The 17986-nt window shown below is 31.4% G+C and overlaps 1 protein-coding gene across 3 annotated transcripts in view; it reads left to right on the top strand.

The window, feature by feature from the left end:
- ADAM10 (ADAM metallopeptidase domain 10) overlaps positions 1 to 17986 on the top strand; it is a 135307-nt gene that overhangs the window by 81567 nt on the left and 35754 nt on the right. For all 3 annotated transcript variants that reach the window (XM_031955276.1, XM_031955278.1, XM_031955277.1), the window contains 3 exons: positions 6561 to 6661; positions 12422 to 12571; positions 16433 to 16525. In XM_031955276.1, coding sequence (XP_031811136.1) covers positions 6561 to 6661; positions 12422 to 12571; positions 16433 to 16525 — 344 coding nt within the window. The remainder of the gene's footprint in view (positions 1 to 6560; positions 6662 to 12421; positions 12572 to 16432; positions 16526 to 17986) is intronic.

Genomic DNA, 17986 nt, shown 5'->3' with positions numbered 1-17986 from the left:
TCTTTCCATCTGATTTTTATTTCTATTTACTTTTTTATTGTTTTCTTCACTCTTCTGTTGGAACTTCAGAGTTTCTTATAGCTTTTATGTTTTTATCAGATGCTTGGAAGTCTGTTTCAGTAAAGTTCTATATTTTCCCCTGAAGCATTGTATTATTCAGTTTTGCTTGGTAAACTATTTTTGGCTGTAAGGCCATTATCCTTGGCTTTCTGGTCATTTTATTCTAAGCTCTCTACCTGTATATGGTTATTGGTTGCAAAATTTATGTAATTCTGCATGTTCCTCCTCAGTGCTTTAATTCTGTCTTTATAGCTGTTGATAGTATTTTTTCTTTGATGTAAAATTTTTTAGATTTTTGGCTGTAGTATTCCTAGAAGTTTTCATTTTGAGTTTTTTTTTTTTTTTTTTTTTTTTAAATTAGATGATGAGCATGAAATCTTTCTATTTCTACTTTCTGATTCTAAGAGATCTGGTTGGTTTTTTCTTAATGTATACCTTGGATCTCATTTGATTGTAATGTTGAGAGAGGTAAGTTTTTTTAGATTTTAGAGGTCAGTTTTAGATTTGATTTAGATTTAGAGGTCAGATTTAGATTTTTAGATATTCATTTGATGATATCTTTGGTTTCCTTCCTTTTTTCCCTTAGTCTTTTGACTTTTTTTTTTTTTTTTTTTTTTTAAAAAGTATTCTTTTTTTTTTTTTTTAATTTCATAGCTTTTTATTTACAAGTGATATGTATGAGTTATTTTACAACATTGACAATTCCAAACCTTTTGTTCCAATTTTTCCCTTTCTTCCTTCCATCCCCTCCCCTAGATGGCAGGATGACCAGTAGATGTTAAATATATTAGAGTATCAATTAGATAAACAATAAGTATACATGACCAAACAGTTATTTTGCTGTACAAAAATAATCAGACTCCGAAATATTGTACAATTAGCCTGTGAAGGAAATCCAAAATGCAGGCAGGCAAAAATATAGGGATTGGGAATTCAGTGTAATGGTTCTTAGTCATTTCCCAGAGTTCTTTCGCTGGCGTAGCTGGTTCAGTTCATTACTGCTCTTTTGGAACTGATTTGGTTCATCTCATTGCTGAACATGGCCAAGTCCATCAGAATTGATCATCATATAGTATTGTTGTTGAAGTATATAAGGATCTCCTGGCCCTACTCATTTCACTCAGCATCAGTTTGTGTAAGTCTCTCCAGGCCTCTCTGAAATCATACTGCTGGTCATTTCTTATCGAACAATAATATTCCATAATATTCATATACCACAGTTTATTCAGCCATTCTCCAATTGATGGGCATCCACTCAGTTTCCAGTTTCTGGCCACTACAAAGAGGGCTGCCACAAACATTCTTGCACATACAGCTCCCTTTCCCTTTTTTATGATCTCTTCGGGATATAAGCCCAGTAGTAACACTGCTGGATCAAAAGGGTATGCACAGTTTGATAACTTTTTGAGCATAGTTCCAAATTGCTCTCCAGAGTGGTTGGATGTATTCTCACAATTCCACCAACAGTGTATTAGTGTCCCTGTTTTCCCACATCCCCTCCAACATTCCACATTATCTTTCCCTGTCATTCTAGCCAGTCTGACAGGGTGTGTAGTGGTATCTCAGAATTGTCTTAATTTTTATTTCTCTGATTAATAATGACTTGGAGCATCTTTTCATATGGCTAGAAATAGTTTCAGTTTCTTTGTCTGAGAATTGTCTGTTCATATCCTTTGATCATTTATCAATTGGAGAATGGCTTGATTTCTTATAAATTAGAGACAATTCTCTATATATTTTGGAAATGAGTCCTTTATCAGAACCTTTGACTGTAAAAATATTTTCCCAGTTTATTGCTTCCCTTCTAATCAATCTTGTCTGCATTAGTTTTGTTTGTACAAAAACTTTTCAGTTTAGTCTTTTCACTTTTAAAAAGAAATTATTTCTTACTGTTTTGTAAAATCATTGGTGCTTATTTGATTTGTTTAATTTTCAGGCACTTACTTTGGGCAAGGAACCTCTTGTTCCAAACTATTAATTTCCTCTCCAATTGTTCTTCTCTAGTTCTCATTTTTTCCAGTTTTTTTTTTAGTGTTCTCATTTCATTGACAAAAACATTTCAAAAGTTTTATTTATTTTTTGTACCATCTCTTCTAGGAATTTAACTGAATTTATATCCATGTTGTATTTTTCTTTAAGGTTTTGCTTATAGATATTTTTGCCTTATTTTCTTCTGTTAGGTCACAATACTAGCTTTTTATGATGGAATTACCCTTCCTACCCCATTCACCCCTCATTTTTTCATTCTACTTCATGATGTTTGACTTGATTTTAGGGCTGGGCCCTGAGCACATCTATAGGGAAGTTCTAGGCAGATTATGCTACTGCTTTCTTGAGAATATTGAATATTTTGTTTTTATAGGATATCGGGTCTGCTCACAGTGGAAATTTGTAGGCTTTCATTGCCCCCAAAGTGGTTTGATGTAAGGCAAGTTCTGTTGGCACCCTCCTGGTTTGAGCTCTGTAATTTCTTGAATTCTTCGGTATTGACTGATTCATAGTAGAATATTGTTGGACTCAACCATTATCAGTCACTTGGTAAGTTTAGTTGGATCTGAGTGACAAAGCTGTAATCTCCCATTTTGTCTGAGATTCCTGCTTGTTTGGTTCTCTGCAGATTTCATATTAGATTAGAAACTGAGAACTTTGTTCTGCTTCTGGGATCTGAGCCACTTTGTTTCTGGATTTGTTTTTTTCCACAGTTCCACAGTCCATGGTATTTGCTTGATAGTTGTCTCTCTCATTTTCCCCACAGATTTTTTTAGTGTGCCCTGAATCTATAATATGGATCTAGATAGTGGATAATAAAGTTGCCAGTTGGCACTTGACTCCATGCTGTATGTTTTGGGATGCCTTAGTATGAGTTTGGGAGCTTCTCTTGCCCTTGTGTACATCCTCTGTTATGCTAGTGTTCTGTATTTGGAGCTCCTGATCAGACCCCTGTCTACAGACTTATTTTTTGTTTGACTATGTGTACCTGAGCTGGAAAAGTGACTCCTTATGATTTTTCTTCTTAGTTTTCTCCATTAGAATTGAATCTGTTATGTTTTAAAGATCTGTTTGGAGCTCTGCAAAGGGAGTTTGCTATACTGATTTCTGCTTCTCTGTCATCTTGGCTTTACTTTTCTGATCTGTTATGTCTTTAAAAAGACCATGTGCTGTAATGGAAACAGGACCCAATCTCGATGAGGAGGTGTGGTTTTGAAAGCTGATTTAGATATTCCCAATTTTATGAACTTAAATAAGTTACTTAAATATTCTGAAATCTAATTTACTCACAATAAAATGGAAATATTTACATGCTTCTAGGGAATGTCCTTCATAAGAATTAAAACAGAATGTATTTGTGTGTGTGTGTGTGTGTGTGTGTGTGTGTGTAGATACAGTATAGACACAGATACATCGATGTTCTTCAAAAATAATTAAAGGGTAATTTAGTTGCTACACTAAAGCCTGTGATGTAGTGTAGAAGAAGGAATTATGAGCTCTGAAGATCAGAAGACTGGATTATCTACTATTTATTAACTGTTTGACCTAGGCCAACTCATTTTGTCTCTTTTTACTTTTCTCTGTAAAAATAGATGAACTCAGAAGTTCCTTTTACCTTAGTTCTGTCACTAAGTATGGTCTAAGTTTATGATGCTAGACTTAAAAGACCACAATTGCTGGCATTGGCATACATTTATTTATTTTTGCCAACTCCACTGCTCATTTATAATCTTTATTCTCATAGATCTCAGCATTTGATGTGATATAATCTTTCACATCCTCCTCTTCCTTCTCCTCCTCCACTTCCTCCTTTCCTTACTCTCTTCCTCTTCCCCTCTCCTCCTCTCCCTCTCTTCTTCTCCCTCCCGTTCTTCTAAACATATTTCTGTATTTGTCATGCTGTGCAAGAAAAATCATTTCAGAAGGGGAAAAAACATGAGAGGAAAAAAAAAGCAAGGAAACATACAACAACAAAAGATGAAAATACTATGTTTTAATTTGCATTCAGTCTCCACAGTTCTCTCTTTGGATGTGGATGGCACTTTCCATAATAATCTATTGTAATTACCTTGAATCACCTCATTGTTGAAAAGAGCCATGTCTGTCAGAATTAATCATCGTATAATCTTGTTCTTGCTGTGTACAGTGTTCTCTTGGTTCAACTCATTTCACTTACCATCAGTTGACGTAAGTCTCTCTAGACCTTTCTGAAATAATCTTGTTGATTGTTTCTTGTAAAACAATAATTAATATTCCATAACATTCATATACCATAATTTATTCAGCCATTTTTCAACTGTTGGGCATCCACTCAGTGTCCAGTTCCTTGCCACTACAAAAACAGCAGCTACAAAGATTTTTGCACATGTGGGTCCTTTTGCTGTTTTTATTATCTCTTTAGAATATAGGCCCAGTAAAGACATTGCTGGATCAAAGAATATGCAGTTTGTTAGCTTGTTGGACATAGTTCCAAATTGCTCCAGGAGATAACTTTCTAAGAAAGTTTATGTAAACTTTAATAATTTAATTTAATAAAATTTTATTTTTTTTTAATTATTAAGATTTTCCTCCCCTCTCCCCCAATTTTAGTCTTTCTGCTAATGTATATGTTCTGTATTGCATTTCTCTTTCCCCTTTCATTCCAGAATTATAAAAATATAATATTTTTGTTCAATTTTATTTACAAAATCCTTGTAACAAATAAGTGTAGTCAAACAAAACACATCCCCATATTGGCCTTATCAAGAAATTTGTGTTTTATTTTATGTATCATTCTATTACCTCTCTCTTAGAAGATGGGTAGCATTCATTGGTCCTCTGGAAGTCATGATCAGTCCTTGTGTTGATCATACTTCTCATGTCTTTCAAAATTGTTTTCTCTTAAAATGTTAACCATTATAACATCTTGTTCTTCTAGGTTTTGTTCATTCTGTGTCAGTCTATACCATTATTACTACATTTCTCTGAAACTGTCTTAATTTTTTATAGCATGATAGTATTGTTACATTTGATATTCTCTTAAGGTTTCTAGTTCTTTGCTCCCACAAAAAGACCTGCTATAAATAAAAAATAAAATTTTTCTATAAATTGCATCCTTTCCATTATACTTGATCTCCTGGGGCAAAGGACTAGTTGTTGCTCAGTCAACAAGTTATATATAGTTAAGTAACTTCTTGGAACTGGTTTCAAATTGCTTTCCAGAATACCTGGATGAATTCTCAGGTCCACCAGTAGCGTATCACTGTTCCCATTTTCTTCCAACTTTTGTCATCTTTCTTTAAAATTTTTTTGCCAGTCTGATTTTAAGGATTTTTCATATAGCTAAAGTCACCAGTTTAAAAAATATATATTAGTTTCATATGGGGTTAGCTTTGTTAGCTGCTTGAACTAAATGAAAACATAAATTTAAATAAATGTTTTATATGGTCTCTACATACATTGACTTTTGTGACTGTGAAATGGATAGGGCAGATATTTTTTTCATTTTAAGTAAATTGTCACTTTGAGAGGAGAAATGGGGGTAGGAAGTGAGTAGTCAACAAAAAAATTGTGGTAGTTTTCAGAATATATGCAAAAAGTGGCATATTACATTTTTGTATCATTGACTGCTTTGCTTTTTATTGAAGGCTTTATGAAGTTGCAGTGAAGGAGGAGAAAAGGCAAGGGAAATTAGAGATAAGAAAATGTTATTTCATCTAAAAATGTGAAGAAATGATATTCAATAATGTCTAAAAAAATGTATGTACTTTTAATTAAAAATACTTTGTTGCTAAAAAGTAACCATCACCTTCAGCCACGTAACACTTCCTAGCTGTGTGATCCTGGGCAAGTCACTTAATCCCAATTGCCTCAGAGGGAAAAATTGAGATGGTTGTGACAATTTTTTAAATTAAGAAAGCAATAAAGTTTGCTGTGTTAGTTGACTCTTCCTTTCACTTGAATGCTTAGAGGTCAGTGTAGAGTTATTAATTGGCCCTATATAAATATTTTTGTATTTCAGGGCATACAGAATAGAAAGAGAAAAAACACAATATTTATCAAGTTTGCCATCTTATATAGTCACAGTTCATAGTGCCCCAACAAGAATAGTAACATCACAGATCACTGTAACAGATAAAATAATAATGAAAAATTTTGAAATACTCCAAGAATTACATAAATGTTACAAGAGATAGGATGTAAAGTATATGCTTTGACAGAATGGTGCCAATAGACTTGTTGGATTCAGAGCTTCTGCAAACCTTCAATTTCCTTTTTTTTTTTTTTTAAGCAGTATCTGTAAAGCGCAATAAAATGAAATATGCCTATATCTGTTCATCAGAAATAATAATGATAAATCCAGAACAAACTAAAATGTCAAATTAGAATTCTAAAGTCATCTTCAAATTATGTAGCAGACATTACATAAAATTTATGTTTTAGTATGCTAATTTATTATCTCAATTTCATTATTTGTAAATATCTAGGCCCATCATATAATATAGTGACTTTTTTTTTCCCCTACATTTTAGAATATCCCCATAAGTATGGCCCACAGGGAGGCTGTGCAGATCATTCAGTATTCGAAAGAATGAGGAAGTACCAGATGACTGGTGTAGAGGAAAGCACACAGGTATGAAGTTCACTATTGGACCTTTTTATAGAAGTAGAAATATATAAATATATTTTTTTCTGAGTATTGAAATTGAATGTTCTTTATTTTCTCAAAGACTTGTATACTGCTAAAATTATTGCATGAACACATTTTTAAAGTTTATCAAGTTCTTTGTGTATAACAGTTGTATGAGATAGTTGGGTCTGGGATTATAATTTCACTTTATCATTTTGTCTTCTGAAGACTAGAGAAGTAAAATGTGAAATTTCCAAGATCATATGACTAATAAGTGACAGAGTTAGGCTTTAAAACCCAGGGCTTCAAGTTCAGTTATCTTTCCATTACATAAAATGTGTTTCTATGTTAATTTTCCTTATTAGCCTTTTTGTATTATCATATTTTTCAACCTTTGTTACTACTTCAACCTTCTTTATTCACAGGCATCAGATTTGTAAGTTTAGCAATAACAAAATAAAAATGTAATCTAGAAATAAGACTGCCTCTCCTTTTTTTATGTTCAAATTTGATGTAGCTTATAGACATAGGACACAATTATGAACTCTTTTCTTTATCTGTTCATCTCGAGGAATTTTTGTGATGGAAAACTTTTATAAAACTATTTGTTATGTATTATATTAAAAGGGTTTATTGATTAGAATTGGCTACTTTCTGAGACATTATTGTCTCATATTCAGATGATGACATTCATTTAAATTACTAATATTCTTAATTTTAATTTGAAACACTGTTCAGTTTAAAATATTTTTCTTGAATGCAAAAAGTATTATCTCAATGGATCACAGTTCCTTCAGCACTTCTTATTTCTTCTTTTCAAAAAACAACAGCTGCTTGAAATATGATGCCTTTATATAGTGATTCCCAACTTTTTAAGGAGGAATATCATTTTAATGTTGAGGTTACTGTACCTTTATCCACATGGTAATAATAGTTGTACTTTTGATATTTGTGGAGAGACCTCATAACTACAGAATCTTATCATGAGAATAAGACTTTTAAAAGCATCTGCATATATTTAAAAGCATCCATATAATTCCATATCTATAAAATCTTTAAAAATTATGCTTACTTCATACATTGAATCTTTGATTCATGAATTCCTTATTGGTAGTTTATTGTTTTCCCACCGCATCCTATAAGACATGCTTCCGAAATAATACTTTATAACTTTACTACAAAGACTAATGGATACTTTTTGACTCTTTACTTTTATTTTGTTTGCAAATGATTGCAAAAGCAAAAGATAGTATAAAGGGGATACATGAAGGACTAACATTTCTAGCAGGTATCGAATCACTGTTTTAAATTATATGTAGCATGCAGTAGAGCTGACCATTCCTCTTCTCGCCCCCATCTCTTTCTTGCCAAAAATTTTTGCTAAGGGAACGTCACATTAACAAATTTCACTTATATTAGCAAAGTTTTCATATTTGGAATTTTATGCATAACGTTGACCCTTATTGGTCAGGGTTGGAGTAAAATTGAATTTTATTTGATGGAACACATTTTCATTAGTAAATTGCATTCATTACATAGATACACTGATGTGTTGTTAGATGCAGTATTATTAATAAGTTAACATTCATATATGATTTTAAGATTTAAAATGTGCTGTAAGTATATATTAGCTTTGAATTCTGATTTTTCTACATGTAGTTCATTTGTTAAAATCTCTCAACAATTAGATTTGTGAACTTTAAACATTTTGATTACATATAAAGTGATTTCATTCCATTCTAAATAATTGCTTTGAATTTTTGATTTCAGTTTGTCTTGTATGGCATATTGTTCCAGATAAATAAAATAGAATAAATATTTTGAAAAATGTATATTTCTGTACCAAAGTTCAAAAAAATATTTTATAGAACTAGAAAAAATAATAACAATTCATATGGTACAAAAAAAGGCCAAGATTCTCAAAGAATAATTATGGAAAAAAGTTTGAAGGAAAGGTCTATCAGTAGTAGATTTCAGACTGTACTGTGAGAGATCAGTCATTAAAATAGTTTAGTGCTGGTTTAAAAAAAAAAAGATGTTAATCAATGGTACAACAACATCCAGAAACAAATATATAAGTAGAATATTTGACCCAGGTACCTTAGTTTCTAGAGTAAGGACTATTTGAACAGCATTGCTAGGAGAACTAAACAATAGTCTGGAAGAAATTAGATTTAGACATACGTCTCATTTCATATACCAAAATAAACTCCAAAGAGATTCATTGTTTAGAAAATGTCATATAAACATGTTAGATGAGAAGGGAATAATCACTATCTCTATATCCATATCTATAGAAAAGGAAAGATTTGATGACTAAAGAAGTAATAGGATAATACAAGCTAAAATGGACAGTTTTTATTTTTATGCAATTAAAAAGTTTTACATAAAACTCATAATTAAAAATGGAAGAGAAACAGGTGACTAGGAAAAAAAAGTCTTTGCAACAAATTTTTCTTTTAAAAATCTTATTTCCAAGATATAAAGAAGTGATTCAAATTTATGTGACTGGAAATCATTCCTCAACTGATAAATGGTAAAAGGGATATGAATATGCAGTTTTCAAAAGGAAGAAATTCAATCAACAATTACATAGAAATTTTCTAAATCACTAATATTTAGAGAAACTCAAATTAACGTAATGACGTTTTACCTCACATCCATCAGTAGTACAGATGATTAAAAGAGAACTGTGATAGTATGTTGGAGGGGCTATGGGAAAATAGGTACTGTACTTCGCTGTTGTTGGAGCTGTGAATTGTTCTATCTGTTCTGGAAACCAGTATGGAATTGTTCCCTACTTGCTAAACTCAGCAGACTCTTTGGAGTAGCTATACAACTAGTAGGCGTCTATTCCAAAGAAATCAAAGATACAAGAAAAGGATTTGTATGTATAAAAATGTTTATAGAAGTTCTTTCGGAGATAATTGGAATGTAAGGTAGGTCCCCTCCTATTTGAAAAAAGGCAAAACAAATTGTAGCATAGGAGTGTACTAGATTATTAATGTGCCATAGAAATGAGGAGGAAATTGGGAAGACCTTTATAAATTGATGGAGAATGACATGAGTAAAATCAAAGAACAATTTTATACAGTGATAGCTTTAGAAAGAAAAGTAACTTTGCAGGATTTTACAATTGATTGATGCTGTGATGAACCACAACTCCTAATACAGAAGGTAAAACATGCCATACTCATCTCCTGGAATAAGGTAATAAACTTAAGCTGCAGAAAGAGACCTGTATCTTTAGACATGGCTAATGTGGGAATTTGTGAATCTGTATAGATATGTATTGAAGTTTCCTTTTATTTTCTTTCTTTTTTTTTTTTTTTTTTTTGTGGTAACAGTTTGAGTTTAACAAAAATGAAGATGAAAATTTTTGATAATACGTAACTAAAATTTTAAGAACTGTATTTCCTTTTATGAAAATTTCCAAATGTACCTACATGCATGCTGGTAACAACTTTGGTTTTTGCCTGCTTTCCTATTTCCAAAGTAAACCCTTTTGCTTCCCCTCTCAAGACATCTGTTCCTAGGGATGTAAAAGTAGATGGTATGTGGATGTTGGGGAGTGGTGGTGGTGGTAGTGGTGATTGTTGTAAAAATAAACACAATAACAAAAACAAAGAAAATCATTCATTCCCATGGTCTTCTGAACCAAACTTAGTATTCCAATTCATTGCAGTTGTTATTTTTTTGGTTCTGTATAATTCATAGAATCATAAATTTAGAGCTGGAAAGGACCTTAGAGTCTAACCTCCTTCTGTTACAGATAAAGGAGGAGACCAAGGTTGAGGTCAAATAACTTGTTCAGATGTTAAGTGATAGGTTTAGCTAAGGGAACTCTGAAAAAGTATTTGAACTTAGGTCTTCTTTATCTTAGGTCCAGCACTCTATCCACTATTATATGTAGTTTTTTCCCAATTCCCCTAGCCTTGTGAACTCCTTGAGCAGGACCATTTTTGGCCCTTCCCTCTTTTTTTTTTTTTTTTTTGGTATCCCCACTATTTAACTCAGTGCCTGGCACATAGAAGTTACTTTAATAAATGCTTTTGACTTGATGTGACTTAACCCACTATTTTCCATTTTGTATCAGTCCATATAAATTTTTCCTTGCTTTATTCAGCAATTTTTAGAGCACAGTAATAATCCATTGCATTTATGTACCACACCTGCAGTCAGTGGACATGGATTTCCTCCTTCCCCGGTTATTTGTTCTTAGAAAAATTACTGCTAGAACTATTTTGGTGTAATTGACACCCTTAAACAAATCATTGCTCAGGAAAGGGTTATATAATTAGCAGAAGGGTTTCTGGGTCACAAAAGGTATAGATATTTTAATAAAAATGCTTGGATCATTAGACAGTTCCACAGAAGATATAAAGTACCATAAATTAGGTGATACTAAAGTGCTTTGAGAACTTAAAGAGATAACATGGCATAATTTTAGAGGCAGCTAGAAGGGCAGTGGGCAGTGCTTGACTTGGAATCAGGAATACCTGAGTTAAAATCTAGTTTTAGTCACTAGCAACTTTGTGATCTTGGGAAGTCATATAATCTTTGTCTGCCTTAGTTTCCTCATCTATAAAGTAGGAAACATAATAGCATCTACCTACCAAAATTGTTGTAAGGATCAAATGACATAATATTAATAAACCTCTTAGCACAGTGCCTGCTATATACTAGATACTTAGTACATTTTTCTTCCCTCTTTCTCATCATTGTTATTACTTTGCCCTACATTGTCCTCTAACCAAATCAAGCCTTCCTCCTCTTCATATACAGTTCTTCTTTCCCTCACCTAATGTTTTTGCACTCACTTTTTTCCTTTCTTAGAATACATTCCCTGCTTATCTCCATCTCAGATTCCTTCCTTTTTTTTTTTTTTTTTTTTAAGATATAATTTAAGCAACTTTTTTTTGCTGGTGTCACTTCATTATCCTCTTTCTTAAAGTATCTTATATTGCAATTACTTTTTATTTATGCCCTTTAAGTTTGTTTCATATATTCCTGTAGTTTTATTTTCTATCCTGTTAAGAATATGAACACTTTGTAATTAGACATTGTTTCATTCTTTGTATTTGTATCTCTAGTGCCTAATGCCTAGTATAATACCTTGCATAAAGTGGATTTTAATAGTTGTTTGCTGACTAACCCCCCCCCCCCCCCCCCCCCCCCCCCCCCCTTTTTTTTTTTTTTTTTTTTTGAGAAATAGCTTTTTGGACTACTATCTTTTGAATTGCCTGTCTTTGTTATCAGACTGCTCTGAGAGATATGATAGAAAGATTCCTCCCCATAAATTGCTTTTCTTATCCTAATTACACTAATTTTGATTGTGCAAATGCTTTTCAATTTATAAACATTAATCCTTTCATATTTTGTGAATGCACCTATTCCTTTTAGAATTAAGAATTCACCAGCTCAGCATTGATGTGAAAGATACTGATTTGTTTCTATCATAATCTTTTTATTCATAGTACTTAACATAATCCCTAGCATATAGGAGGTGCTTAATAAATGTTTGTTGTATTGAATTATATATGTCAATATATATTGATCTAAAGCTAATTTCTCCTGGATTGCTTTTCAGTTTTCCCCAAAATAATGTTCAGATAGAGAAATCACCCAGTTAATTTGTAGTTTATGGAACACTGTGATGTTGATTTAAATTGCTTCTGATTGTTTCCTACTTTGTTTTAAACATCTAGACTAAGATGAAATAATATAACATATCATTTATCAAAGACAACTCTTCTGTCATAGAAACCTCTAGAAGAACATGTTACAAGTGGTCCAGAGCTGCTAAGGAAAAAGCGTGCTGCTTCAGCTGAAAAAAATACTTGTCAGCTTTATATTCAGACAGATCATCTATTCTTTAAACACTATGGAACACGGGAAGCTGTGATTGCTCAGGTATTTATTAATAAGAATGACATTGAGTCATATGAGTTTTCAAATTTTATATATATGTTAATGTGGTTTTTAAAAAATTGAAGCATATTTGTGTGTTTTTTAATATTTATATTTGTAGAAATAAAAGCAATCTATTTCCAGGGTAGCATCTATTCTTAAGATTTCTGGCATTTGAGAGCTATTTGGATATTCAGTGCTTTAATGATATCTAGAGCTCATTTTTCATTAAAAAATATTTTTATATTTTAGTACTACTTGTCAGATACTATCCACTGACACCAATTTTCTTCTTCTTTCTTAAATAAGGCATTCCATTTTTGATTCTAGGCATATTCTTTGGTAGTCTCCTATGCCTGGAATGCTTTTTGTCTTCATCTTCACCTTGTGGCTCCTTGAAATCTTAGCTAGAGCTCTACCTGTTACAAGAAACCTTTCATAGTTATTCTTAATGTTATGACCTTGTTGAGACCATTCCCATTTTATTTTGTCTATTTCTTGTTTATACGTAACTACATGCATGTTTTCTTTCCCATTAGACTGTGAGCCTTTTGACAGCAGGGGCTGTTTTCCCTCTTTTTAATCTTTGCACAGTGTTTAGCACAAATAGACACTTAATAAAATGACTTAATTTTGAACCATGACATCAATTTGGGATGTATTATTAAAGGAACACGTTTTGAACAGCTAGAAATGTGTTTGTGATCATTAAGATCTTAAGATGACATCATCAAAATCTTGTTCCAAATTAGTTTCATTTCCTATGTAAACAGAATTACCAGATAGTTTGATCAGGAGAAATTGTGATAGACACAATATACTTATAATCAAAAAATCTTTTTTTTTTTCTTTAACTATCTTTTTTGCTATACCTATTAACAAGATAAGTGTCATTCATGTTGGTTAACTGATTATGTTAGGTAGATTTGAAAACGGTTGACTGATGAAACTCCAAAACATATCCTCATATTTTAATGTCATTAGAGGGCGTTTTCTAATGTATTATATGCGAGATCTTAACATGGCTTTGTGTGCCTTTGTATTTATTTCAGTTCCTTGGATTAAGACTAAAATTGTACACACTTACCAAATTTGGATTGGACCTGAAGCTGGGAGTTAAAATTTTGTAATTGAATCAAAGTTAAAGCAAAATCTCAATAGGCTAGAACAGTGGGCTCAATGTAGCAAGATAGAAGTTAATGTAAAGTTATACACTTGGTTTAAAAATTAACTTCAGGTTTACAAGATAGGGAGCCATATTATATCTACAACATACTGAAATCTAAATTTTTATTGTATTTTTATGCTAAATATGAGTTGATTATTTAAATTAATGTGATAGTCAAATGTTAATATAATCATAGGCCATGTTAAGAGATGCATAGTTATTATTGAGAAAGTAAGAAATGGAATCGTATCTGCGATTCACCTATTTCCTTCAGTAGTTTAGATCGCAATTCATTCATGCATTCTCATGCCAAGTCTTGTCCATATTCTTTCTTAATTTCTTCAAACAGAATTTATTTAACTTGCTAGGAACCTCTTCATATTTGTTGGATGTGTTGGATATGATAGAACATATATAATCCATTTGTTATCTCTTTAATTATATGTTTAGATTTCCTTTTTTAAATTACATCATTTTAAAGCACTTTTCTGGTAATATGGCATGACCTATTCACATCTACCATGGGACTTTACATTTTTCTTTCATTTTATTTTTTAGACCCTGTGGTATAAAGACTTATTAATGTTAACCAAATAGACTTTTGTATCAGGGAGAAGCTTGCAATCGTTAAAAGTATTAGTTTTGGGAAAGATTTTTTATTTTTCCACAGTGTTGCACTATATGCATGGGACCCTCCCATCCCCAACTGTTTGTCTAATAAGAGGCATTCCTCATGTACTTAATTTTTTTGTGAATAGTTAAGCCTAACTTTATGTGGTTAGGTATCAAGGAGTTCTGAATGTTCTTGATTTGATGCAATCAGTATATCATCTGCAAATAGGGTCATCTAAAAGACATCACAATTTATAGGGAAGCCCTCTTTTATTTGGATTCTGGGCTAAATATCTTCCATGTCATTGGAAGATAATTTTGAACATAAATGTTATTTGCCTCCGTTGGTATTTATAAGCCAAGGATCAGATAAAATTGTATTGGCTATTTGTGGTTTTTAAAAATAGTGATGTTTTATTTTTTCCCCTTATTACATGGAAAGACAATTTTTAATGTTCATTTATTTTAAAATTTTTACTTCCAAAATTTTTCTTCCTCCCTTCCCCAATCTCTGAGATGGTAAGTAATTTGATACAGGTTATATGTGTGCAATTATTTGGTTGTTTATCTTTGAGATTATTGTATAGTTTTAAAATATACATGGAAGATATCTTCTTGGAATAGAACTTTTTTACTCTGATGAATCAAATTTTTTTTAAATGGGCAGCTAAGCCCAAGCACAGTGGGATCTTGTATTCTTTATCAGTCATGTGATCATAAAGATATTATGTGATTTGGAATATTCTAAAATTCTGCCTTTTCCTTTTTTATATCTTTATGAAAAAAGTTTATTAACAAAGTTGTGTAAGTTATTCTCAAAAAAATGTTTTATTGTAATGAGGAATTAGATATACAGGTGAAAAGTTACTGATATTTTCTTTTATCAGTAATGATTAGATTCTTTATGTCTGCAAAGTTGGTATCTTTTCCTTTTTCAGATACCTTGCAAACTGATCCTTTAAATATCCTCATAATTATAATATTTGGCATAGATTTTGTTTATTTCTAGTATATATATACTCTTCTGGTCTTTGTAGTACCCTTTCTACTTATTCATATGGTCCATGAAAAATTTTGATGTTAGATTCCAAATTTGATGTTTTCATTGTTAAACTTTGTTATAAAAAATTTGACAAATATTTTCCATTTTTCTTATTTGTTGTCTCAGTAGCTTTATCCTTAAGTAATGTAAGGATGAGCCCACTGAATTGGAACTCTTACTAAACTTTATGTTAAAGTTTTTTTCTCTTCACTCCTTTATGTTTTATCAGGTAATAGTAAATTATAATCTTCCACTATCTTCTTCACTAAGAATTTTTAAAAAATATGTTTTTTGATGACTTTTGTCTTTATCAAAGTCATGTCTAGAAAAAAGATTCACCCTATCCCTTCCGGATTATATGCTTGCTTATAACAAGAGAATAAAAGCAAAAAATACAGTATAGTAACTCCAGCAGACAACTATATTTAACATTTGGTCTTTGCATTTCATTCTGTATATATTTATATACATCTTCTCCCTATAAATTTCTCAAGTTGTTATTTCTTTGCTGTATTAAATTATATTTCATGTGACGACATAGTTTTTCTAGCTATTTTTCAATTGGTAAGCAGTTGTTTTATGTTAATTGTTTTTTTTTTGTTTTTTGTTTTGTTTTGTTTTGTTTTTTTGCTACCAGAAGGTATTGCATCTTTCTGCAATTTAACAAATAAGTTTATATTCTAAATTGCTGTTTTTCTTAGCTGTTTTTTCTTTATGCTTATCCCAAAGGCCTTAAGTTTTAAAGGTTCTTTTAGTCTTCTCTTTGTAGTGCCTAATTTGGAACATTTATTTACCACATTCTCATCAAATGATTATCTTGCCTCCTCTATGGCATTGCCTGCCTTCCAATGTAGCTGGGACTGGCGTAGCATGGCAGCATGGTTTATTAGATACAACTTCAGAAATTAAGAGCTGCTTAGTTCTTGGGTTGGGCACAAACTACCTGGATGATTTTGGTCAGGGCATGTTGCCTCTCTTTGCCTTCATTTTTTAACAGGCTTCCTTTTTTTATAGCTGAATTCTGCTGCATTTCTATCCCTAGATATCCAGTCATGTGAAAGCTATTGATACAATTTACCAATCAACAGATTTCTCTGGAATCCGTAACATCAGTTTCATGGTGAAACGAATAAGGGTAAGAAATTTTGCAAAACTTATTGACCTTTTTATTTTAGAAAATGGTTTATTCATGAGGTTGGGAATGGAATCATTAATTTTTTTTTTAATTTCTTTTTTTACTTTTCCTGTGTTTTTGCATGGAACACTTTGTGAGTCAATAGGAAACTGATTCTTCTTTTGTCAGATAAGATAATGGCTTTTAAAGAGTCAGTATAAGGTGGCTTACTAGCAGGCAAGGACTATATAATTTTGAGAAAACTGTGATTTTTTCTTTTAAATTAAAACTTTTTTTTCCAAAACATGCATGGACAGTTCTTCAATATTAGCTCTTATAAAACCTTGTATTCCAATTTTTCTCTCCCCTCCTCCAGAGTAGTCCAATATATGTTAAACATGGTAGAAATAAATGTTAAATCCAATATATGCATATATATTTATACAATTTATGATCTTATTTTTTCATACAATATTATAAAGAACTCTAGGTTTGGAGTCAGAACATCTAAGTTCAAATCCAAGTTCTATTAATAAATTAAGGGAATTGGTCTCTGAGTCAGAAAGATCCAAGTTCAAGTTTTATGTCTTGATAAATAGTTATTCTCTAACCCTTGATAAATCATTTAATCTCTCAGTGCCTTAAGACACCTCAATTTTAAGAATAGAAGTTATAGAGAAGGGAAAGATTTGCTTTGTACGTCTTCATTTGGAATTTCTTATACTGTTAAATCTCAGATTTAGTCTCATCTGACTCCTAATACCTATGACAATCCTTTAGTCTGTTTTTTTCATAGTTATGTAATAGGTGTTTATTGATTTTAATTGACTCTGAAATCTTGTAGGAATATAGTTTACACCGTGGAAAATAATTGACTACTTTTAATATAAAACTCCAGTTAAAAAAATAGTCCAAACCATTTTCATTATCCCTTTGTGATTTTCCTTGATACTTTGCTCTTTCAATCTTTTCCTCTTGATTTTTGCTACAGTTTATATTGTTTATCGCCAGTATTAGAGAAACCATATTTTAACATGTAATGATTACCAATGTAACTATTTAGTTACTAGACAGATTGAGTCAGGGTAGCTTGATATTTTGATAAAAAGATGAAATATTAAGAATAGGTTTGACTTTAAAAAAAAACAAAATAAAAAACTAAACCCTGAATTTATGAACTAGACAAATTATATGATGGAATATTTGTTTCAGAAAGGAACCCCCCGGTTTTTTAAGTCAGAGAAATTTAACTTGCAGTTCCTGAAATTATTTTTAAAACTATTTTTATAGTTGTATTTGAATATAATTGTATTTTGCTTTATGCATTTAAAATATTCATCAGACTAGCAAAGATATCTATGACACACAAAAGATTATAAAGTTCTGGTTTAAATATTGAGGACACTAATAGTATTAAAATATGATTTGCTATATGAAAAATTTTATAACTTTTCCATGATCAGTCTCTTGAATAAAATAATA

This window comes from Sarcophilus harrisii, chromosome 2, assembly GCF_902635505.1.
Source record: "Sarcophilus harrisii chromosome 2, mSarHar1.11, whole genome shotgun sequence".
NCBI classification, from domain to species: domain Eukaryota; kingdom Metazoa; phylum Chordata; class Mammalia; order Dasyuromorphia; family Dasyuridae; genus Sarcophilus; species Sarcophilus harrisii.
The sequence above is the reverse complement of the archived record's forward strand: the minus strand, read 5'-3'. Positions and strand labels throughout refer to the sequence as shown.